This window comes from Lepisosteus oculatus, chromosome 11 (genome assembly GCF_040954835.1).
Source record: "Lepisosteus oculatus isolate fLepOcu1 chromosome 11, fLepOcu1.hap2, whole genome shotgun sequence".
In the NCBI taxonomy this organism is placed as follows: Eukaryota; Metazoa; Chordata; class Actinopteri; order Semionotiformes; family Lepisosteidae; genus Lepisosteus; species Lepisosteus oculatus.
Genome location: NC_090706.1, coordinates 23,848,039 through 23,873,939, shown reverse-complemented (window position 1 = coordinate 23,873,939; position 25,901 = coordinate 23,848,039). Strand labels below are relative to the sequence as shown.

The 25,901-nt window shown below is 39.8% G+C and overlaps 1 protein-coding gene across 3 annotated transcripts in view; it reads left to right on the top strand.

Moving 5' to 3' along the window:
* jade2 (jade family PHD finger 2) overlaps positions 1–25,901 on the top strand; it is a 71,734-nt gene that overhangs the window by 2,591 nt on the left and 43,242 nt on the right. For all 3 annotated transcript variants that reach the window (XM_015349484.2, XM_015349483.2, XM_015349485.2), the window contains 3 exons: positions 5,759–5,822; positions 8,174–8,259; positions 15,148–15,305. In XM_015349484.2, coding sequence (XP_015204970.2) covers positions 5,759–5,822; positions 8,174–8,259; positions 15,148–15,305 — 308 coding nt within the window. The remainder of the gene's footprint in view (positions 1–5,758; positions 5,823–8,173; positions 8,260–15,147; positions 15,306–25,901) is intronic.

Here is a 25,901-nt window from a genome sequence, read left to right as displayed (position 1 = left end):
ACCAGGGTAGAGAAATATACCCAACTTTGTTAAATCTGAAGTTGGTGTGCTCATATATTGCCTTTTAAGTCCAACTTTCAAAAGTTTGCAAAATGTCTGCTCTTCACAGTTCAGCTAATCCTTCATTTCTCCTCATTTCCTTGGCGCTACATTTTAGTCATTAAGTCTTTTTCATTTAAACTCTGCGTCATTTCAAAATCTAGAGCTAGACATAGCTACAGTACTTTTTCTTTTTTACTGCAGTGCAGTTAAAAGCAGAAAAAAGCACAGTTTTCCCAGCTGGAGGTTTTCACATCTGTGAACATCATGAAATCTTAAAACATGTCAGGCAAGAAGTGCACAGAGAGAAGGAGTGACAAGGTTGAAGAGCACACTTTTTGTAAAAACACGGCTGTGTTTAAAGTCACCACAAAGTAGTTGCCACTGTAATATTTTGGGAACAGTTATGGGTGCTGTTTGCCAGCAGTGTCAGTGAAAGGTCAGGTGGATTTGCTTGAATGTCTCTTATTGAAGATTCTTTAGGCATGTTTTTTTCTATTGTGATGAAAAGGTATCTTTATGTGAGTGAATTATAGCATTTAAATGATGTAGTTTTCTATTATTAAGCTTCTGTTTGTGTTGTGACTGTTGCTAAACGTTCTTAGGATCAGTGCACATGGCTGTCTTTTACTAAGCAAAATACCAAACCCTCATCTCCCTCAAGATAGATCAAATAAGGCAGAAGTTAGACCCGTTGATCGTCCATCTCCAGGTATTTTGCATTCTGCAAAATAGGGGCAACGTGTTGTGTGGATCAGAGATGGAGAGCTGTGGAGTTTTATTGCAATTAAAGTGTCCATCAAGATCCATCAACTGTAAAAGTGCTGAATGTGCAAGCATTGTGTTTGGCTAAGTCTTCGAGTTCTGTGATTGGCTGAAGCTTCAGGAGTCACTTCCCTTTTTGAATGAACTGACCACTGTAGGAAAGGGTCCAACAGACTTTTGAATGGGCAGTTATGTCCCATTACCACCTTTCCTCCACAGGGGGGAGTTTTATTCATGAATGAAAAACCAGGGAGTTACTCAGTACTGCGGTGCTATTACATGGAGAAAAGTGCCTCACTTCATATGTGGTTCACATGAGCCTTAACTGCGAGTAGACAATGAATTATCCAGTAGAATACACATTAATGAAAGTTGTTGTGATAACGTCATCACCTTGTTTTGTGGCTACATTAAATTTCTGGAAATAAGCAGTATTCCAAGCCATTTTCAATAGGCTGACGATGACTCATTCTGATTTGGAGCCCTGTTAATATGACAGAGCTATAATTGTCAAGTAGATTTTAATCTGTAGGCTATTAAAATGTTACTAAATCATATTTTCCCCCATCTGTGAATAAAATGCTGCCGCAAATCCCTGTAGAAAGTGTACATTCAGTCACATACTGCTCTTCAGTTGTTTTTGACAAATACCTGCTGAAGACGTGGGTTGAAGAATATGTTGGTCTTGTCAGGCTGTTTTTTTTTCCTTTGAATGAGCTGGGAATGCAACAGCTGTATCTTAAGAAGAAAGCAAACGGGCTGATAAATAAGAAACTATCTGATGTTTTCTTGAGTTCTATTTTTTAGCCCTCTGTGAGAAGGTCATCATTGTTGATCAAGCAGAAATCCAGCCTTCTCACCAGCAGAGCTCTGCTATGCAATTGCACATCTGTTGTTTTGTTTAAAACAGCTTTGGAGATCCATTGCATTGTCCTTATCATGTTGTTGAAATGCTTGTTCTTTGCTTGTTATGCTAGTTGAATTATTTTAGGAAATGTAAGGTCAACAAAACGGTACAGAATTAAGACACTCTAGAAATGTGAGGCAATGAACTGAGTCAACTTCAGTCAAGCCTCTCAGCTTTTCTGTGTGTAGCAATGGAATCAAATGAGCCATCACACCCTCAATACACTTCTGACGTCTTCCCATTGCTACAGTATGTTTCCCGCGCCTAGAGGTTTTTATGTGTCTCATCTTCATGACCAGACTGTTTCTTTCCCCTCATCTGATTCCTCTTGTACCATAAGAATTTATGTACTTCTGAAGTTTCTGTTAGCCTGCACAGGCCGCTAATTAACTAATGATCGCATGAAAGCTGTGAGTTGTGGATTAATCTCGCGAAGCCTCCCTGCACTCCTGCTCGGTAGCTTGGCAGACTCTCAAAGGAGGCTGAAACATGCAGAGGTCCATTTGTCAGCAGTTTTGGATGATGCCTCAGACTGATTCTGACCCCAGAATGTAAATGGCTGCTTTCTAGTGACTGAAAATGAGATTAGTGGATCAATAAATAAGGCTTATACTGTCTTATACTTATACACCTTATACTATCATTTGCACTGGACAGTAATTCTAAACCTTGTTTGTCCTCCAAATGGCAGAGTTGTAATGTTGCCTCTCCTCAATGTTGTTAGTTCTTCAAGGGTTTTTTCAGGTGCCAGCTGTAGGGATAGTCTTTCAGGATGCCATGCTCAACACTGAAGTCTGCAGTCCACCTCTCTTTGTTGAGACACAAACTCTTCTTATTCAGTGGGCTTCAACAATAAAAAGCTCAGGTGCTATACATTACACAGATAATGCTACACAGACCTCGTTTTATGGCTCTCACTATCCAAGAAATGAATGTTAATTACAAAGCTATAATGTATACTGATCACCTGTTACATGGCAGCATGGATATACAGTAGGAAAACCTGTAGTCAGATGTTCACAACCAAACAAAATAAATGAAAGCGGAAGATAGACTAGGATAATAATGACACCTTTAAGTTAATATAATAAGTATTAATTATAGGTGCACTGCACCCTTTAGCATTTTTCTGCTGATTAAGGATTTTAGAATGTCTTGCTGTCCCATACTTGTGAAATCATTACTTGGATATGTATGAGTGACAGAATAGTAGGCAAATATGCCTAGTTTTGCACAATGTGGAAAAGGTACTGTAACCTGGTAAGTAGGATTCAAAATGAGAAGATTTATTGTAACTAATTGTGTGGATCTTAAGCACGGATAAACTACTTTAGCTGATGTATTCATGCCCTGTGCTTTTTTTCTTCACATTTTCCAATGAGGAGTAGAACAACAGACTGTATGCATTGTGTATAGGTTATAATATCCACTCATCCATTTTTAATGACCACTAAGTCCACAGCAGGGCTAGTTACAATTAACAGGTATATAACACAGCAGAAAATGGATGCAAAGCAGGTTTCAACCTGGGTGGAAGGTAACAATCTGTAGTGTTAAATTACAGAAGTGAATCCTACTGTAAGTTGCAGAACTGCATATTTGGAAACAAAAGCTGTATCACGGTAGAGGTTTGTCTTTATTGTTTATTTCTTTTTTATTTTTACATTAAAAATCTTTATCAAAAACCATCTGTTAGAATTCTTACCCCTCCTTGGTATTGTACATTACTTGACATTATTGCATTTGCCTGAAGCCTTTGCAAAAAAAAAAAAAGAATTGTTTACAATGGCCATCACCTTTGCAATATTTACCTCGATACAGATAATGATAATTTGATTCAAGATGCTTAACTGATGCCACAGTCAGTTATCCAGCGAGTAACTCCTGCTGTGATGGATATTAGTGCATTAGAAAGCCTAATGCCAGTTATGCTGCAATCTGGCTGTTTTTTTAACGTCTCCGAAAATAGCTCAATTGCCATTTCTGTGCTAGTGAAGTGAAAACAGGAGCAGAGTCCTGTGGGATTTGGAGTGATATCACTGTTCTCTTGTCGCCTGAGTTTTGTTTGGACACAGGGCATTAACACTGTACTGGGCACTGTTATAATTGCAGCGTTGCACATGTTCAATAAAAGTTTTATTTGGAAAGGAAGAAAAACTGTAATAAGAAAAAAATGAGAGCCTGGCTCTCTGACAGTGTTTTCTCACATGTGGTTCAGATATGCTATTTTGTATTTGCACTGTGATCTTGGATGTTGCCTTTTTTATGGTATTGCAGATTTTAGCAGCACCTGTGGATCAATTCATGATTTAGACCTTGAAAGCACAGGTGATTTGAAGTCTTATCCACTTAAGTGGTTCATTTAAAAGGTCTGTATGAAACCTAGTAGTTTTTGGTTTTGATGTAAGATGTTCAGGTAGTATAAACTTTTAGTCATTTCTGAAGAGAACAATATGAGGCATGTAGTTTTCAGCTGTAGGTATGTAATGATATAATAGGAATGTTAAGCATAAGATCCATTCACTAAAGCATCAGAAAATGTAGGTTTCATTTAATATTGGGAAGAAGAATGGTTTAATGAGTATGAACAATGTACAGTAGTTTAAAGGTGGGTTTGAAATCACACACAGTGTTCTTTTCTGTATGTGTGCTCCATAGTACTGCAAGTGATTTAGGACCTATGTGGGTTTGCACGTAGCTGTCTATCTTACAATCTCCTATTTTCTAGTGCTTGTCACGTTACAGCATTTATAAGGAGAATATGGCCAAGGGTTGTTGGAGCAAAGAGATGAAGTTTCAGATAATTATACTTTCTCTTTTGCAACCGCTGGATTTGTTCAAATATGACAGCACCTAAAAGATATTTTATTTGCTGTATATCCAATTATAGGCAGCATCATTCGCAAGGAAAAAGGTAAAGAAACGGACTGTAGGCTTGGTGGATATCAGTGAAGAATTGAATGCTACCAGTGGGTCATGTTTTATCGAGTTTTCTGTGAGTTGTCAGCAGGCTTTGAATTGGGGTCAATGTGCAGATGCATCCTTGTTCTCTTACCACTAATCTGGTACAGTTTACCAGCGTTCACAAGCCAAGGCAGGCTGCCAGCGTTTTGCACTGTATTTACTTTACAATAAACTACGTCGATGGAGAGGGGCCTGTGTGAAGTCAAATACCACAGTAATGTAATCCGACTTGGCTGCAGCTGAAAGCATTTAATGCCAACTACTACCGAGTGTGTAGAAGGCATGTGTGTACCTGCTCAAAATTGGCTAAGTGCTTAATTTGTGTATGGCATCGGATTGAGGGGACACCTGGATCAATACATTTGGAAGCACATTACTGCTCTTTAGATGGGTGAATAAATTGGAAGGCAAACTACTTCATTAATGACTTGATTTAAGCTAGAGTTGCATTTATGATTAATTCTGTTGTTTCTGGGGCTTTGTTTGAAGGAAAAGTTCACTTTTTACTGGCATAAAATGAAACGGTTCAGATTTGTACTGGGCTACATCTACATGCATAATGGGAAGTTTTGAGGTCATGAGAAAAAGCTCAAAGGGATGTGGAATCTTCCGTATGATGTACAAGCTGGACACTAACGTCGGATGGACAAGAAGCATGTTCACAAACAGGAGTCTGCTGAATTATTTTTTTTTAATTCTAGCCAACACCATGGCTCTCAACAAAGATAATGAGAAAATGAAAAAGTTATTTTTAAACTGCTGTTACAGCTTTGCCAATCTAAATGTCGTATTTGGGTGGTCAGAACTTGAAAGTGCCTAGTTTAAATGCGAAAAAAGCACAGTTTTAAAGCAGAGATTTGCGATTGAAGGTCATAAAAGCAAGTTTCCTCCCCTTTTCCTAGCTAACCGGTCCTTCTACTGGAGCAGGTGAATCCAGCTCTCTCTCCTTTCCTCCTCTCTGGCTTCATGTTGGTTTTCTGAGGGCCATAGAGTGTGGATTAGGACTCTGTCAATAGTGTATTAAAAACATGGAGTTTGCATGATGCTACGTCTCACTTTAGTGTTTTATTTCTTTTCCTGCAGATGGAAAGTGAAAAGAAAAGGAGGAAATACTCAACCAGCAGCAATGACTCAGACACCACAGACAGTAAGTAGACGCTTCAGCAAGATAAGGTGGGGAGTGGGGATCGCCTCCGTTAGAGACTAATTATTTTGGAGTGAGTTAGGAGGGCTCAGACTAAATGGAGCAGACCACACAAAGCTCTGTTCTGTTCGACGACTGTTCCCGGAGTCTTGGGAAAAGAAAAAAAAATCACAAGGATGAAAAAATACAGGCAAGCATTTGGGAGATACTTAAAGTATTTTTACGAATGGCACTTGTTTGTGCTTTGGTGTCTCTGGACTAATAGACTCAGCCCAATGTGCTGCCAGGGAAAAGAGCTCTTTGACTGCTCATTAAGCTGCAGCCACAGTATCTCCTGAAACTGATACTGACACTTACTACAGTAATGACTGTCTGCCCTTATTTTAGCAAACACTTTCATTCCCCTGCAATGCACCGTCTGTGCATTGCCACAGGTGCTGTACAATAAGGGTCAACCCATATCTCCAGCATGTATTTGCAACACTTTCTAGCAGTTTTCTTGTCATGTTGTTTGTTGATCTACATTCCCGATTTAACTGTGATGTTTTTGGGCTGTAAAATAAAACAGTGGATCCCCAGCTTCGAAAAAGATGAAGTTACGTTTTTGAGTGTTCAAAGTGAAACCTCAGCAGTCCTTCACTGTACTCAAATACATTTTCTCCCAGCACCCAGGAGGAAGTTTAACGTAAGTTTATTGCAGCCTGGCAAATAAAGAGGGTGGGAACTTCCTGGAGCTCCCCATCAACACGTTAGATCAATCCCAGGGCTCTTTGCGCAGCACCTGCTTTTTTAGATTAAATTTCAGTCCAGGGCGTTTTATATGGCAGCAGCCCTTTATGCAGGCCCCTTAGAAGTGCATGTCGGATGTGGAGCCAGGCATTCCCTCCCCAAAATTTTAAGAGAAGAAGCAGGAAGCAGTCCTGACCTTGCAGGCCGCAAGTGCACACACAGCACTTTCCTGTGGTGGCTCAGTGGGGTAAGAACCACAGCTCACTGATGCGTAGCTCTGCTCACTTAGGGATTTTATAGAGGGATTCCTCAGGGACTCTATGAAAACAAGTTTATTTGCTGATGTTAAAATCTGTACCGCTCTAGGGACTATCTAGTCTGTGGTTATGTGTGTCCACCGTATGATGTAGTGGTGTTCTGTTTGTGGTATAGTTCTGTTTTGTTCCTTATACTTCCAGGATAGAGCTCATGTTGCTGCTGGCCTTACCAGGATGAAGTGTTCTTTAATAATGGCTAGTTGGATGGTGTTACTATTACTCCAGATACATCAAGCTCACAGCTGTGTGTGCGTTTAATTCATAAAGTGTTGATTTTCCTACAAGAGGTGTGGTCTTGTTCAGTAAATAATTTCATGTAACTATAACCACCTACGTGTTATTTTAGGTCATTGCCTTTTTTCTGGATGGTGTCTTTTTAAAAACAAAAATAGCCTGAAGTCAAAGTATCTGAAAGCTTTGATTAAATCCTCTCAAAGTTGTCAATTCCAACCTCTCAAATGTGCCTGGATTTTCTGTGCTTTTGTTAATACTGTTACAGCTTCCCATATCCTTGGTAAGTGATTATCTGAAGTGACAGGCTATCTGCTTTTACAAGCACTTCACAGCAAAACAGTTCCTGGAGTCGTATCTGAATTAGTGACAGAGACTATAACTGTGCATTGGTGTGCAACAAAGAGTTTTAAGCCAAAACCACTTTATGGGGTTAATAACAGAATGAAGGTCTTTAACAATTAAATTAGTCTAAACTAAATACAGCTGCTACACTCCAGGTGAAGATGTGCTTGTGTATGCCTGGGGCAGGTTTGTGCCCCCTGGGACATTTCTTCCCTTCAGGCAAAGTTAGTCAGGACTTAACACTTGTTTTTGAAACTGTCACCTGAAGGTAACGTTAAGGATATGGATCTGTAGCAGGGGTAAATCTGGATGAAAAGAAAGAAAGACCGGGGTTTACGTTTTTCCTTTATTCCCTATAGGATAATTCACAGGACATGTGGTGACCCAGTAGAAATATCTTTAGAAAGTTAGCTTCTCTTCTGCTACATCTACTTCTTCTTGTCTAAAAATCTGACCTATCCATGGTGAAGCTCGGTCTTTAAATTCATATTGGCTATCTAAACTCAAAATGTGGCTGCTTGCAAAGTTGCACTCCTGTTACGCCATGTTTGTTTTTTTTGTTTGTTTTCCTTTGCGTTTTCAAGGTGCATTTGAAGTGCAGCATTGTGTTTCCATTGCTTTAATTACACGCACAGAACTGGAAGCTGGTGGCTCAAGGGAGGGCTGAGTCATTGTCTGCAAGGCAGCTTTGAAATATGTGACTGAGTCATCTGTCTTTGTGTTTTGTGGCAGGTCACGTGACCTCCTGGTCAAGGTGCTCCAAGAACACAGGCACTAAGTGCACATGGGTTCGGCAGGAACAGAAGAAGCCCTCTGAGGTCAGTTCTCGGCAGCACCACAAGGGTCTTACTCTGAATCTGGGGGAGAGGAAATAGAACATTCAGACTGGCGCTGCATAAAAAAATCTTAGTAACAATTTAGTTAAGGGGCTGCAGATTTCATTTATAAATCCTTTATAGCCTCTAATAGGTAAGCATTGTAAGTTTTAGTCATCAAATTTATATAGATTTTTACAGAAATATGCAAAAGACCTTATTAATGGCTACTTATGTGTTAATAATCTTGATGGTTAAGCATTTTTAAAGTGTGATTTCCAGAATCTAAAGTGTTACCAATTGGTTTAGAACTGAGTCTTAAATATAGATACTTTATACTTTAATTTGGTTATGGACTTTAATATGTCAAAACTGGTTAGTCAGGAAGTACACCCTTTAACTCAAGACACAACTGTCAGATGCCCATAACTTGCATTTTGCATCAGTTTGCCATAAGATTGTCAGTAGTAATGAAGTACAATGGAAAGGAATTTGTTTATATAAAACAGTGGTTTCTCAACTATGGCTCCCAAGAGACAATCCAGGTAATCCCTAGAAACAAAGGAAAACTTTTCACCCATAAACCTGACAGTAAGAAAAACATTCTTGAACCGTGAATCAGCTCTGACAGTGCTTACAGTAAGTCTGCTGTGCATTTTTGCTTTTAATAACTTCTAATTATTATTCCTCAATTAGGTATTTTCTATATACTGAATTAGAGTGCCCATACTAAAACATATGTTTTTACAAGAGAGATATATGCAAGGAAAATGATGAGAATCTCTGGAATAGAGGAAAGATGTGAGCAGACGGTGGACACAGCCTTGAGCAGCACTTGCATCACTGAATGTCCTACTAAGGTCATTGCCTAATGAAATGTCAACTTGTTGGGCTCAGCCTTATTCTTACCACATCCTAAATTCTCAGTAAATTCATTCTCAGTGTATCAGTAAATTCTGATACAAAGCTCACTCAACCCATCTTCATTGTACAGTTCTTGGGCTTCTTGTCTTTGAGGAGTTCATGGAACATGTGGTTTCTTCTTTGCTGAAGGAGTGAACACAGTAATTACAGGAGTTTCAATACTGCTTGCATAGCCAGGGTTCAGCAGTAGTAAGCTTTTGTCTTGTTGTCTTTATGATTCTGTGACAGTTGTCAACATTCTTGACAGTTAATGGTTTGGGCAGGGCACAGATTCAATTTCTAGGCACTGAAGACTGAACTGAGACAAAAACATTGTCAAACAAGATGAGTTTTTGAAAGTAATTTTTAAACAGTATGCTCAGCCATATGCGAAATGACTCCAGACACAGACTAAATAGCATAGCAACTGATTTTGTGAAAGGGAAAAGCTGCCAGAATATTTGCCCTTGATAATGCAGTTAAAAATATCTAATAAAAGTCACTGAATGGTCTCGTCAAGTGAATATAGTAAAGAATTTAGACTTTATTCATGAGGCATTTGTTTTGGGTTGTGTGTTGAGGTTATTTAAACTGTTGAATTTCAAGCCTGGTTAAAGGAAAAATACAGAAAGGAACCAGTATGCATTCCTTATCAAGAGTCCATTGCCTTTATGCTATCAGTAAGTTTAGATTAAGACTAGATTAAGTCACCTTAGGTGGACTCTCCAGTAGAGGAACCATATTTTGAGCTTTTTAGCCATCAAACCACACTTTGCATAGATGCAAACTACCCAGTTGGACATCAGCAAATGTGGTACTAACATGCAGGACACACTAGTTGTATACAGCAAACCAGTTGTGTGAGAGGTCCTAATGTAATGATCAGGGCAGGAATGTCTAGTCCCCGCCCTAACATTTCATCAGTATACAAATTACTCATGCATATACAGAGTGCAAACTTTATTTTGATTCTCGACTGTATTTGGGCACTAATGGACACCAAAACACAAACCCCTCATGAATAAAGTCCAATTTCTTTACCATATTCACTTGATGAGACCATTCATAGACTTTTATTAGAGTCAAGACTGCCAACGATATGTGTCCTCCTGCCACATGTACCTGTATTACATTGCCTTTTTGGCAAAATGAGAATGTGATATTTACTCTGTGGATGCTTTATTTAGCACACATGAGCTCTCTTTAATAATATGGGATGAGCAGGGGATACATGCAACATCTAGGGTTTGGAGATCAGTGAAGAAGCCTTTTCTCTCTCTGAGAGAGGAGTTGGACAGAATCCCACAAGACAGCATCTGGAACTTCAAGCAAAGCTTTTGTAACAAGTATACAGCTTCTCTTACTTCCAACAGTGAGCACACACTTCTAACCTTTGTCTTTCACAAGCTGATGATAAATGTTAATCAACTTAATTTATATATGTCATAGCTGTATTTGTTGCAAAAATGTCAGTGCATGTTACGTTTTTTGTTTTCCTTATGATTTTATGAATTTATTGCAACTGTAAGTTAGGCCTAAGTGTTTTTATGTTTATATGTGTTACTCTACAAGTGAACAAGAATGTTACAGTAGCAGAAAGCTGGTCCACCTCTTGTCATTTAAGCAGTTTTACCAGCAATACATTGCAGCATCAAGTTTTTATTTTGTTCTGGCTTTAATATTCTTCAGGGGCTTTGCCTAAGATAAGATTTGCATTTTTAACCATGAGATTGAAAGGAAAGATATGGAAGTGAGGGTCTTGAATGTAGAACGCAATTATGAAGCAGCCAAACAGCTTTTATTACAAGACTGTCGTTTTGGTTCGCAACAGTTCCCATGTTAATTCCTCTGTCTCTTTGCTCCTGTTTGAATGAAAACAGATGCCACAATCCGTACAAACGTATTGATGCTAGATGCCACTGATTGTAAAAATCAATAGATCCAGATGCCAGCAGTTGCATACACCCATAGAACTGGAAGCAGACAGCTGTTGGAGCCTATTAAGCTCGGCAAAAACAGCTGTGCAGATCCATGGAAATGAGACACAAACAGCTGTACGAAACTAGAGGAGGTAGTTAGATCCATCAGACGTGTGCAAATAACTTTAGGTGGACTTTCAGATTATCTGGCATCTACTTTTGATGTTCAGAGAATATACTGTAGGCAACAGCATCCAAAAAATATCTTCATATTCAAATGTGTGGTAGGTCTATAAATATGCCTTCTGGTATATAAGCTTAAGAAATCAAACCTGTTATAGGTTTGGATGTTGCTGTTTTGTAACATCATTAAATCTGTTTTACTTTTAGAAAGTGGCCAGGGCTTTTTGTGGCATAATACTGTACATGCATCCATTTTCTAACTGTTTTATGCAATACAGGGCAGACACAGACACACACACTCACATCAGGGCCAATTTCACCAGAAACCAGTTAACCTAACAGTACATTTTGGATTATGGGAGGAAACCGGAGCACCCAGAGGAAATCCATTCAAACGCAGGGAGAACATACAAAACTCTACACAGATAGTTCCCCAGGTTCAGAATTAAACGCAGGGCCCCAGTGCTGCCAAGCAGCAATGCTAACCACTGTGCCAACATGCCATTCCTACAGTACATACGCCATAAAGGCAAATTAAAAAAAACATGTAAATAAGAACAATAAGGGTTAGTGTATTTCTTTTTTAGCTAAACTGTCTGCCAGAGAAAGGGGCTCTGTAATGTTCTTGTAATTGAGGGACAGACATGATTACCTGTGCCTGTGCACTTACATCTTAATGGTTTGTTGTTCACAGTCACGGTGTAATGCAGGTCACAATCTTTGAGTGTCAAGCATTACTATCTTTCAGTGAGTGACTAAAACCTTGGCTTAGCAATCTGTCATCATTCTTGAGAGATTTTTTTCCAGTGAAGAGAAATAGAGATATGCAAGGTTGTAGGTATGCTTTATGTAACTTGTGCATTGAGACAGGCACTGATTTAAAAAAAGGAAGAATCACTCTGTTAGATGGTTTATATGAGCAGAGGACTCCGATTGGCCAAGCGCTTATTAAGGTTTAGAGAACGAGGAAGGAACACTGACATATGGTCTCGTCATTTCAAAAGGTGTAGGTGTCATACTGAAAGCTCCCATTGAATTAGTTAAATTGCTTTCATGTCACAAAATGGATAGATGTGGTAAACAAAATAAAATGACTGCTGAAGTGGGATGAAGGATGTTCATGTAGAAACAGTTATGAAAATAACTGTCTTATTGACTTTCACAATGATTGTTTTCTTGTCTAACAGACTGATACTATTCCATGCATGCAGGCTTACCTTTCTCCACTTTTTCCACATTCTTATTTTGTGATTTCTACAGTACTTTCAGAGGGGGAAAAAGACTTTTATTTGTCATAAAGGCAAATTCCGAATACAAATAAGTAACGACACGGGTTAGTGTGTTTTTTAGAGCAATAGCCTGCCGGAGAAAGTGCGACTGTAATGTACTTGTAATTGAGGGACAGACATGATTGAAAGGTTATCATGCTCTGCTTTTGGCAGTGTGCTTTCCCATTTTTGTTTTCTGCTCAGGCTTTTTGTAACTGATCTTGCTGAGCGTCGGCATCTTGTGCCAGATAGTTGTGAGGCTCCAGTCGCCGGCCTTTTGAAAAACGCCAGGCCAGGGGCAGATCCAAGCCGTCCCCTACTGCGTATCTTCATCCGCATTTCTGAAAAAAGTCCAAGTGCCTGTTTGCGCTAACGTCCTTCGGCAGTGTTCTAGGCGAGTTTCCGATTCCCATTGGAATCCAAGGGTTTTAAAAGGACCCAGGGAGCAGGAGGAGTGGGGCTTCCACCCTCTTTTGCATTCGATTCCTGTAAAAAAGATTCCCTCTGTGTCAAAAGGGTTCTTAGAAAGCAGTGGCACGGGTGTTCAGTCCTGCATCACAGACTGGGCGCATTGTCCCTTCTCGTGCCAGGAACGCCTTCTCATCATGCGCCTGCATTGGAATGATAAGGTCAACACTATCCAGTGTCAGTCTTGGTGCATTGTTAATAGTTTAATCTCCCCCCTCCTCTGGAGCTAGCTGTGATTGCGGTGCTCATAAAGGGTGATGGCCAGGCTTGGTCGGGGTCTGGCTCTCTCTTCTCCCCCAGAGGTCTGCCAGTCTGTACCTCTTTTCCTCTGCCCTAGATATGAGTCAGGCATTAGCTTTCGTTCAACTCCTCCAGATCTTCAAGCAGTCGATCCTTCAGTCCGTATGGATGCTAAAATTAGACTTTCTCTGGCAGCTAATGTTTTGACATCTGTTGTGATGCACTAGAAGATAGTTGTCATAGCAGTTTACCATGTTCATTTTCTTTTAGGACTTTTTTATAGTAGTGTTTGATACAGATGCACATCTAACAGAAAAATTGATTGTGCAGTTCTGATGACATTTTTTTTAAATCTGAGGTTTCTTTGATTCTAACATTGCTAGATTCACTCCCGCTATGAAAATGTTATGATATTTAAATAATCAACTGTGCCATTTAGAAGTCTTTAGTTACCTTTTATTTAGGTCTGTAATTAATTAGAACTGTTAATTAACCTAGATAGAATGCAAAATACAGATAAAAGAGGAATAGCCTAGAATACAGATAAAAGAGGCACAAGTAGGTGGTCTACAACTTGAATACCACTGGGATAAGAGGCCACATACAGTTGGGCTAAACACCTTCCTCTCAGTACAGCACACTCAACTAAACTAACAAAAGCTTAGCTACTAAAGATGCCCTTTTTGCTTAATCACTTCTACTGCTCAGGTTGGTGCTGGCCATGTGCCATGGATACTTAGTTTTGTTACAATAGTAGTACAGGCGCACGCTGGAGTATCACATGGCCGCTATGGTGTGGAAGGCAAAGCTATTTAATATTAGAGAGTAGACACTAAAACTGGGGACCTTGTAATTCTCTTTCCCTGACGTTAATTAGCTATGGTTCCGTTGTGTAAACACGCTGCAGTAAAAATGAATCACTGGCGCAGCAGCATAGCGCGCCCATCCAGCAGCAGAAACTGGCATTTCAATAAATCTCAGCGACCATTCGTAGACGCCTCCCATCTAGGAGATCCTGTGACGAGTCCTTAGTCCTGGACCAGCGACAGCCTGCTAAGTTTAGATCTCGCACCTCAGCGAGTGAAAGTGAAAGGCTCTTCTGGGTGTAGGTATTTTGGAACAGCAGTATTTGCTGGGTGTTTTTTGTGCACTAAAGCAGTGAAAGACAAATGAGTTTTCGATGATGTTTTTTTATGAGGCTGAAACCGTAAATCTGTAAGGAGTAACATTTGTAAAGCATCTGTACAGAGGAATCTAATAAATCTGGGATCAGGCAGCTTATATAGAAACAATAAACTGTATAATGAAGATGATGTCAGCAGGCTGAACTCTGTGACTTGGAGGATAATGTTTTCAGCTGATGTCTTTGGGAGGGGGGGCTGTTGTGGGTTTGGCACCACGGACCCTGCTTAGTGGCACCACGGACAAGTCTTTAACACCGCTTCCCAATCTTCCTGCTCTAGGTGCATTTTTTTCTCTCTTATCATCTCATCTTCATGTTCAATTGTAGCCAATTCCTACGGCAGAAAATTCTACATGACTTCTTGCTGTTTGAGCCCTGGATTATAAAATAGGCACATGCTGTACATGTGTTCCTAAATGTCCCTGGGCAAAATAGAGTGATTAGGGGAAAAGAAAGGCAACAGGCAGAACTCACACATCTTCTGACTTTACCCTTGTTTATAATACAATGGTTGAATTTTCCATGAACTGCCTGTGTTGCTGTTTTCCTTCCCTGCTTTGCTTCCAAGCTGGTTGCTGGGAGGCCTGCTGGCCTGATGAGTGCCAGGACTGTGGGTGACTAACCTTCTCTCAGTGGAATGCTCAGTAACAGTTTGACACAGAGAAACAATGGGATAAAAGAAGTGGGAAGATTCTGACCCCATTTCCATCCTTCTGCATTCTGGCAGGTATTCCAGACACATTTTATTACCGCCATGAAGCTTCCAGATTCCTCCCAGCTAAGTCCAGACGAATTCTACATCCTCTCTGACCCTTGGCGACAGGAGTGGGAGAAGGGAGTTCAGGTTCCTGCCAACAAGGAGGCCATTCCGGAACCCGTGGTCAGGTACAAAGCTCCGAATCTGTTTGTGGTTAAGCAGACCTTCAATAATCAGAAGCACAGTGCTTCTATAGCCCTCCACTAGTGTACAGGAGGCCAGTGTGATAGGCCTGGCCAGGCTCGGGGGAGCGCTGGAGTGTTTTTTGCATCATCACAGCCCATAACAACACAACAACAGATTCAGTCAAATAGCAGGATGAGAGACAGTAAAAATGAGAATTCAGAAAATCAGCAGTTCATACTTTTTATATAGCAATCAATGTGGAGCAGCAGTTAGGGTTCTGGATTCATATCTGGAACATTATTGGTTCACATCCCAGGTGAGAAACTTGGTGTTGTACGTACCCGTTGGACAATATATTTCACCCAGTGCTCCAATAAAATGCCCAGCTATATAAAAGAATGTTTCCATATCATAAAAGTGTCAGAGAAATAAATTATTAGAAGTTCTAATGAGAGTGCAGAACACCAAAGAACGCTGCATGCTGCAAGGGTATAGAACCTTGCACAGGATGTAGCACATATTACGCAACACACTGCAGAATGTTATCACATTTCTTGCAAAGGAAACCATACATTAAACCGTACTTACTGTATCCTCACATTAGACTATTGAAAAACTTATACCTTCTATGATATGCTACTTTGATTGCATAGTACAAAAAGTGTGAATTGCAACAAACCTTTCACGGTTGTTCAGGGATGTAAAGCATGCTGGTAGAAAAAGCCCAGATTAAAAAAAAATGTAGGCTGGCTTTTAAATATAACTGTGAAGTAAATACTTTTTCAGACGGGGTCCAGTGGTAAAAGATGTTGAGTTTTTGAATTTTTGATTACCACATCACATGTGCAGAAAATTACACTTTATTGTAGAACATGTGTTCACCTGGCTTGTGCAGACAACACAGGAGACATCTGTCAACCTTTCTTTACCCATAAACCATTGATTAGTCCAGCTCATGTGTAATATATCCCAAGTGCGTCACTCTCCACTATACCTATGTACCTATCTACTTGTTTTTCTTTGTGTTCTGAAGAAAGGATGTAATCCTTTGTCATTTGAGCTTCGTGCAGTTTTATGTTTCATTGTGATGGTATTTTTTTTTACAATGTAACTGCACAGCGTTGCAGTCTGACTGAGCAGAGAAGACAAGCTGTGTTCAGAGCCAAGTGGAAGTAATTAGCTATTGCATAAGAGTCCCATTCAGGAGACAGAGAATGGCGAATTGGCAGGACTTCTTATGCCTAAGTCCCCTTGCAAGCTGGGAAATTAAAATAAAAAAATAAATATATGAAATCATTTAAACAAAAATGACACGGCTTAATTTTCCACTGCCATAAATTGGAAACAGCATCTTTTAGGCAACGTACTGGCCAAAAATGGATCATTCTTGAAGCATATAAAAAGCTTAAGTCTGTGAGAGACATAGCTCTCAGATCACAGGCAGACTGACTGCTACAAAGAGATAAAGGCGTAACAAAGCTGTGCCTGGGAATCCCATGTGTAGAAATGTAGATGTACAATTAGAATATTCAGCCATGCAAAAACAATATTTACATCGGCAACATTTGGAGAGGTGGAGATTTTCGATGCCGTTTCATGTCGGTGTCCTTGCAGTCTCCGAGCAAGGCTGAGACATTGCAAGTGTAGCTGATGAGGCATTCCGGAGGTATCCAAAGCGAATGGCTTCCAATTCCTTTGCCACATCTGGAAGGCAGTCTGTCGTCAGCGGCAATTAAGTTTAAGCACCGTTTCAACATTTAAAAAAAAAAAGACAAAATATGAAAGCCTGAATCTGAATTGAGTATGTGCTGGAGAAAAGGCTCGCGCTGATTAAGTGTAGAAAAACTGCTTCTCTGGCAGCTGGGGAATGATAGCTATTACCAGTTGGATTTCCTCTGCAAAACTACATTTTGGCCAAAATATTTTAATACCAGAATACCTTATTAACAGCTGTCCCACATTACAGCGGGTGTCCTTTAAAATCATAGCTCTGTTTTGCACAGGACAGATGTTTTCTCTAGACTACAATATATTTTTCCTATAGCTTATTCTTGTCTCTAATTTATTACCTCTTAAAAAATGCTTTCAGTACTTACCCTTTCGCGATTCAAACAATGGACTTTTTAGGGGGGCTTCTTACCTAGTTAAGTTTAAACATTGTTCTGCTTTCTGAATTAGAAGAGCACATCTTTTAAAAGATGATTAAATGGGAGGTTTCAATTCAATTATGATGTACATGATGATTCCTAAATAAATCAGTGTAAGCTATCCTCTGGGTATCAGTTGAACTCTTTTTGAAGACTGGTACTTCATCCTCAATCCTTCATGCAGCTGTCACAAAGGAAACAAGATTCTATCTGGGATTACGTTTTTGTTTGCTTCACACTAATCTTGGGTGCAAGTTTACTGAAAAATAAAACAAGATAGTGAAGCCTCATATTCTCTGGTTGTTGGGAAGCAGTATCATGTCTTTATCTGAATCATTAAACTCAAATCCCGAGATTGGTTTAGGTGAAGTCACGAAGTTGGCATGCTTACCTGGATGAGGGAGACAATGGCCTATTTAGCTTCGCTGTCAAGGTTTCATATCCTCATTGCACAGATTTGCAAATTAAAAAAAAGTCAAGATCCTTTGCAAGCTGCACATCAGTTTAGAAGAATGAAACGATACTGCAGCTTGCACCCGGATAGGTTAAGCAGGTGAAAAGGGATGTGTGAATGTTTACTTTTGCAGGCAACCCAGCTGTAAGCTCCACCTGCAGTATTGCACAGTCATCCTGTAAAGAGAGACAACAGAGGAAAAGTTCTTACATAGAACACGCTAATGAAGCTTCACCACGTGTTGCCTGTGGTCTGGCGTGCTCCATCACTGCACACAAGATCAAAGCTGCAAATTGCTAGCAAAAAAGGAACCAAATGAGGACTTGAAGGCTTCTGCATCTTTCACTGATCAGCTCATCTGATCTTCTTTTTGTGGTTGCCTGAAGAAAAAATATCAAGCAAGTATAATTACTCTTGTAGATGAACGCTGTTTTAAATATGTATTTACTCTTTTAAATAAAATTCCAGTTATTCTTATGATTGGAGCACCTATTTTTTGTATTTGCTTCACTGTTCTCCAGGATTGCTGTTGATTTTGCTCCCTGGGTTCTTGACAGTTTCTAATTCCAAAATTGTCTTCTGTTGCAGAAGCCCCAAGCTGGACTGATATGAGTCACACTCGTCCTCTTATTTACAGAGTAACAGTTTCCGCCCACCACTGCCTGCTCAGTCCATTCCACCTATTATTTGACAGAAACGCCTCCAGAGCAGTATTATAGTGATTGTTCTGTCTCACACTGTACAGGTTTGCAAGCCCTGAAAACTAGTAAGTTTGATGCACTTAGCATAGTTTGTAATAAAATAATTACAATTTTATTGCTACATACTTTTTAATTAACTGAAAGTGCTGTGCAATACTACACACATAATAGATGTTAAAAGAAAGAGGGGGGAAAAACACAGAGTCACAGAGACTTAGTGGATTATGCTTGTGAGCTCCACAGACATAGTGCTGCACTCAAAAAGGCTCTATGGCCCATTGTGCAGAGTCTGGTTTTCAACACAGCAAGAAATCCTGAGTCAGCCGATGTGAGATTAACAGTTAGATTATGCTCATGGAATATTATGATAACCAGGTGCAAGAGCATTCAGTGCCTTATAGGTGAGCAGGAGTACATTAATATCTGCTCAGAACTTCACAGGGAGCCGGTGCAATATACAGAGGATAGCAGTAATGCTGAGTAATGCTGAGTAATTAAAATTCACACACAAACCTTTTTTTGTGTGAATTCCGGACTTGCTGAAGATTAATTTAGTAGAGTTTTCTGTCCTTGATTAATCAAAGAGGTATTAGTATTTCAGCATCAGCTAGGCAGAGCAGTCTTCACAGAGCAGTGTTGCACAGACAGGAGGAAGATAACCTTATGATGTGCCTAAAGTGCATTTCAAAGGCAACACATGGTTAAAAGGAACCAAGGTTCTTAACTTCCATTCAAAGTTTAATTTCCGCACTGTCAACAAGTACACTAAAGTCGCCAACTTTGTATAAACTGTTGTTGAGCGACTATGAGTGTCACCCCAGTCTTGTCACTGTTTGTGTCAAGAAAATACTGTTGAATTCCTATTGTGAGAACCCCTTGGGTGTGTTGTAACAGGATCTTTAAAATAGGCAGGTCCAGGAAAATAAACACATGCGCACAAAGCTGTGAAGTTAAATAAAAAAAAACCAGTGTAATTAATAGTGAGGGAAAATCAAAAATAGTCACCGCAAACCAAAACTTAAAGCCTAAGCTCCTTTTAGAGCTCCTGACTAAACTTATTTTCAAAGTCCCTGACTAAACCTAGCTGTGTAGCTAAGGTGCTTACCAGCTTCAAAACAACCACAGCACCTCAGTCTCATCCTGAGATTTGCCTCAAAACTTTGAGAAAAGAGAAGCTCTTAGTTCGTTTTGTACATGGTCAGTCCTTGTCACTCTGGTAAAAAGTGCACATGGAGTATCGGCCTTCTGGCCTCCAGATAGCAGATTCACCCACAGACTGACACAGAAAGACTCCGCTTCCTGTTTTTTTAAGATGTTACTTGGCCAATGGTCACCTGCTTATGCTCAGGTGACTGAGAACAGCAGCTCAGTTCCTCAAAGCTCCCCAGGGAATGTGGTCCAGACAAGGCTGCCATCTTATCTGAACTGGCTGTGCTCTTACAATATGTGAATATCATACAGGCACCTTCAAATTGCAGAAACTGCAGTTGTGGAAACTGATTTGGTATCCAAGTAAATCTCTGTGTCATCAGCATAGCAGTGAAATCCAAACTATGACAGCAAATAATCAGATTATGGCTACATGTATATGCTAAATAGTAAAGGTCCAAGCACACAACCCTGTGGAACACCTTCAGCCACCACCAAAGGGAAGTAAGAGTGATCCCTAGTTAATTTCTGATGCAATCCAGTAGCATGCTTTGATTGATTGTGTCCAAACTGCACTTTTATCCAGAAGGATTATCCAGAAGAATATTAAATTACCCAGAGTCAGAGGCCTTCAGCAAGATACCAACTTCCTTAACAAGAGCTGTTTCAATAGTATCTTTGTCCAAACATTAAAAAATTCAAGGAACTCATTATGATATGAGGTTGTAATTGAGCTACAGTACCACTGCTTCCAGAATATGTATTGTCTTTATACAAATTTGCTTTTAAATTTGGAAATATTCAACCAGAAGTGTAACAAAAACAGTACTACTGTTGTAGTGGTATGTTTTATATGCCCAAAACTACCTTGCAATATTCTCCCACAGCAATTGCCTGGAAGGAGGGATAATAAAGATTTTCTTTTTGAGGATTTTCACAGATTCTGCTCTTCAGCACTTTAGGTGTTCTCTGTTTTTCTTGCAGAAATATTTTTTCTTCATTTTTTTGGATTGCCTCATTCCCATTAGTGGTATTTGCTGCATTTCGGAAGATGAGGCACAGAGGAATGGGAAAGCAAACACTTTCCTTCCAAAGAAAACATTAAACATGCCAAATGGCAACGTATAGCAGAACAGCTGAAAGAACAGCTATGTTTAAGTTAATGGTGTTAATGCTTCTCAGACAGCCCTCTCCCCAACAGAGTCAGACTCTGTGGAAGTGCTGCAGACAGCAGGAATGGGGAAGCAGGTGGGAAGGATATGACTTCCTTCAGCTTTAACACAGGTGTCTGCAGACAGTACAGTTGTGGTTTGTCTCCTGCTAGGTCTGAGTCACTCTTCATGTTTTGAGCACTCCAAGTGCCATTAGGTCTGGATGACAGCTGCCCAGGAGGGAAAGAGAACCAAAAACATTACCTTGTTTCTGGGGGAACTGTTTGAAGGAAACACATGCCTCTTCAGTTTCCAAGAATTGCAGGGAGGAGTTAAGAATAACAAAACACACTTTAACATTTTGACTTGTTAGATTCTTTTCAATTTGATCATTGTTCGTCAGCGAATCACCCTCAGACTGATAAATCCAGTCTGGCATTTCACAGGCCCAGCAGCAGATAGCATGAAGTTCACATAGCAGTTACTCATTCAGAAGAAACTTGACCCAGTTAACTGTATCCTGCCACTTCTCCTTCCTGCCAAGAAAAGCATAATGACTGATCTGGTTTGAAGAGGACACCTTGTTTCAAACCTTCCTTCCTTGTGGCAAGAGCCAATCTGTCCACAGCTAAGCTGGTTGTCCTTATAGCAGCTGATGGCTGTCTTTGAAAACAGTGCAGTCTGGAATTGTTTGCAATTTAGAATGACAGCCAGAGTTTAGTGTTCACTGGTGGGTACTGCTCTTAGTATCCTAATTGATCCACTTTCCTACTTTGAAAAGTAGAAAAAAAAACACCTTATCATGTCAGGGTTGTGGTGGCTCAGAGCCTATCCCAGGAAGCATTGGGTGCAAGGTACGCAAGGGACCAGGTACACCCTGGACAAGACACCAGTGTATCGCAGGGCACACACAGACATACACTCACACCTGGGTCTATTAGAAAACTGGTGTGGGGTTAAACTGTAAAATTTGGGTTCTGCGTTGCTGTTACCTTGAACTGATACAACTTCAGTCTGAGAAAACCTTTGCCTCTCATTTATACATAAGGTTCTGTCTGAGAGTAAATGATTCCCTCTTACAACTAATATTTATAACTCACCAGTTGACTCACCATTGTTCTTTTAGGAGCAGCTGTTTCCCACACAAGTGCGGCACAGCATTTCCATTATGCTCTTAGATACTCAATAACGAGCACCTGATTAATTTACAACCAGCTTTTTTGTAATCACTGTTGACAGTGATCCAGGGCAGCATCAAAGAGCAGATTTCTCCTTGAGTTTGAGTTTGTCTGTTCTGACATTATATTTTATAAATCACACATATACAGTCACGTGAAAAAGAAAGTACACCCTCTTTCAATTCAGTGGTTTTACATTTCAGGGCATAAAAAACAATCGTTTGGTCCTCACCAACTTCTATAATGAGACAAATCTAGCCTCAGATAACAGACAACACAACAGATTTCACTATGTCATTATTTATTCAACAAAAAGTAAGCCAAAATGCAGAAACCATGTGGGAAAAAATAAGAACACCCTTACTGTTTTCACAGGAATTAAGAAGGTAATTAGCAGCCAGGTGCTGCTAATCAAATGCACTTGATTAGTTGATCATCAGGAAGTGTGACCACCTCTATAAAAGCAGAACTATTGGCAGTTTGGTGGTCTGGAATATTCAGGTGTGTGTTAACACCATGCCAAGGAGGAAAAACATCAGAGAAGCCGTTGTTGCTGCTCATCAATTTGGGAAGGGTTCTAAGGCCATTTCCAAAACAATTTGAAATCCATCATTCTACAGTGAGAAGGATTATTTACAAATGGAGAACATTCAAGACAGTTGCCAGTCTTCCCAGGAGTGGGTGTCCCAGCAAATTCACCCCAAGGTCAGACTGTATAATGCTCAGAGAAATTGCAGAGAACTCAAGAGCTACATCTAGGGATCTACAGGCCTCGGTTAACATGTTACAAATTAAAGTTCATGACAGTACGAACAGAAAAAGACTGAACAAGTATGGCTTTCATGGAAGGGTAGCCAGGAGAAAGCCCCTTCTCTCCAAAAAGAACATAGCAGCACGACTTAAGTTTTCAAAGTTGAATCTGAACAAACCACAAGATTTCTGGAACAATGTCCTTTGGACAACGAGACCAAAGTGGAGTTGTTTGGTCATTATACACAACACCATGTTTGGCCAAACCAAACACAGCGTATCTCCACAAACACCTCATACCAACCGCCAAGCATGGTAGTGAAGGGGTGATGATTTGGGCTTGTTTTGCAGCCACAGGACCTTGGCACCTTGCAGTCATTGAGTCGACCATGAACTCCTCTTTATACCAAAGTATTCTAGAGACAAATGTGAGGCCATCTGTCCGACAGCTAATGCTTGGCAGAAATTGCGTCATGCAACAGGACAATGATCCCAAGCATACCAGCAAATCTACAACTGAATGGCTGAAAAAGAGAAAAAAAAAACAAGTCAAAGTCTAGACCTCAACCCCACTGAGATGCTGTGACAGGACCTTAAGAGAGCTGTGCATAAACAAATACCCTCAAACACCAATGAACTGAAGCAATGTTGTAAAGAAGAGTGGGCCAAAAGCCTCCAAAACGATGTGAGAGACTGATACACTCATACAGAAAATGATTACTTCAAGTTATTGCTGCTAAAGGTGTTTCTACAAGCTACTGAATCATGGGGTGTACTTAAATTTTCACACATGGCTTCTGCATGTTGGCTTATTTTTTGTTAAATAATTACATAGTGGAATCAGTTGTGTTGTTTGTCACCTGAGGTTAGATTTACCTCATTTTAGGACCTGGTAAGGACCAGATGAATTTTTATGTCCTGATATGTAAAACCATAGAATTGAAAGAGGGGTGTACTTTTTTTTTCACATGACTGTACATTTTAATATACAGTACTGGGTGAGACCAAATTATATTTAAATGAGTAAAGAGTGTTTCCTTAACTTATTAGTTACACAGTTTGGAGAAGGTGTTCAAGAGCCCTGAAGAATATGAGGAAGCCAGAGGAAAGGCTACGTTGGGTATCAGTGACTGGTAGTGACAGGAACCTGGCGGTGATAGGAAAGATGATGTTTACTAGTATCCATAGTAACAGGAGTGTCTTAGTTATACTGACTCCTTTATATGGTTAGAGCATTGTGTCTAGTCTTTGTAGATTTTTAGACCTATTATAGAGAAGCTCACTAACTTGAAATATCACAATACGTCATCATTACTTGACTTAGAAACAAAAGAGCAACCCTTGAAGATGTTTAATTGCATTATTTCATAAAATTGTTTCACCTTGAAGTAAAAGTGTTTATGTTTGTCTTTATAGGAATATGGATATATTTACTGGGGTTTGACTTGGAGGTTGATTACTTTCGTGTAATCTGAAAAGAGATACATAGCCTGATATGGTGAATTGCAGTCTGAAATGGCCTCTTTCTTTTATTTCATTATCACTGTGAGGTACCAGTATCCCTAGAGCATGTCTGTCTCTTTTTTCAAGTCCTCCAAAAGAGCACCTTAAGGAACGTGGCTGTCCTACACAGTCACAGACATACAGTACGTTTTCACTCCCATACTCTGAAACTGAGAAAGAGGTGCTCATTGTAACATTTCTAGCTTGATGCTTTCCTTTGTCTTCTTTATTTAACACAATTAGAAATAGTTATTCAAATGGTTAACTGAATTTTTGTTAAAGGTTCATCAAAGTACATGTTTGTCTGAATAAAAGGTGTATATGTTGAGAAAAAGTGGTGCAGTTATGCTGCAGAGATGTAGCACTGATGGTCTTTAACACATTGAAGTTAACTGTGGGGCTTTCTTGACATAGCTTGATGTTACATAACAATTTATGTAACAGACATTTTTTTCAGAGTATTTCAGTGTCGAGATGTTTCTGCTGTTCGGCGTATTCACTGAAACACTGAATAATGCCAGTCGGTGACAGGCTGGGAAGTGCAGTAGCAGTGATGGCTGGCACACCCATTTATTCCTCCTCTAATCAGGAAGAAACAGGGAAGCTTTTTATTTCTCCACACTGCAGTGTTTTAGCAAAAAAAAAAAGAGAATGAAAAAAGGCAGAGCTTAGAGACCTAAAATGAGGTCCTGGCCCACTGCCAGCTCAAGCTTCAGCAGCCTACGAAGACTCTCTCTAGCTGGAACTGAGTCAGTGGAAAATGTGAATGAAAACAAACTCGGTCCCTGATAAATTGCTCCTTTTTTAACCAAGCCTAATATGAATGTTTTTTATGTGCATGTGTGTGGTGGTGGTGGTGGTGATGGGGGGGGTATACATTTGAAGTGGGTTTTTGGCAAAAGAAAACGGCTAGACGTTTTTTTTTTGTAGTAAAATAAGCCCGGGATGTGGATGTTAACAAGGTACAGAGATATATCCATGACAACGCACTTGGCATTCCCGAGCAGACCGCATTGGCATCTGAAGGAAACACAAAATGGCAGTTTACAGAAAACCTCAGCTGAGGGGCTGGTCTTAACCCTCTGCCTGCTGACAGCAATGTAACACTTACCAAGGTATTTTTCAGTGGCAGAAATGCTGGTGAGAAAAAGGCAGACCTTTGCCTTACATTCAGACTTTCATGTACAGTATATTTAAGAAATGGACTGCTTCTGTTTCAAAGTTTCAGCTTAAACATTCCTTTATATTATTTTCTTGAATTTAATATTACTACAGATGTGCTATAGGACAGGGTACTCAAAGTAACATTATATGCACTCTATAACCTCCCAGTTCATGAAAATAGCTGCATCCTATGTCTCTGAGCATTTCATCTTGGTACAGGACTTGATTACTACACAATACCAATAATTATTAAAGCTTATTTGAAAGAAATGGCTGCCATTTCAAAAGGTGTCAACTAAGAAATTTTGACTTTGAAATAATACCTAGAAACAAAAAAGCTTTTAAATACCTTTTTAAAAAAAACACATTCATGAAGTAATTTCCACAACCTGTTGAGCTCT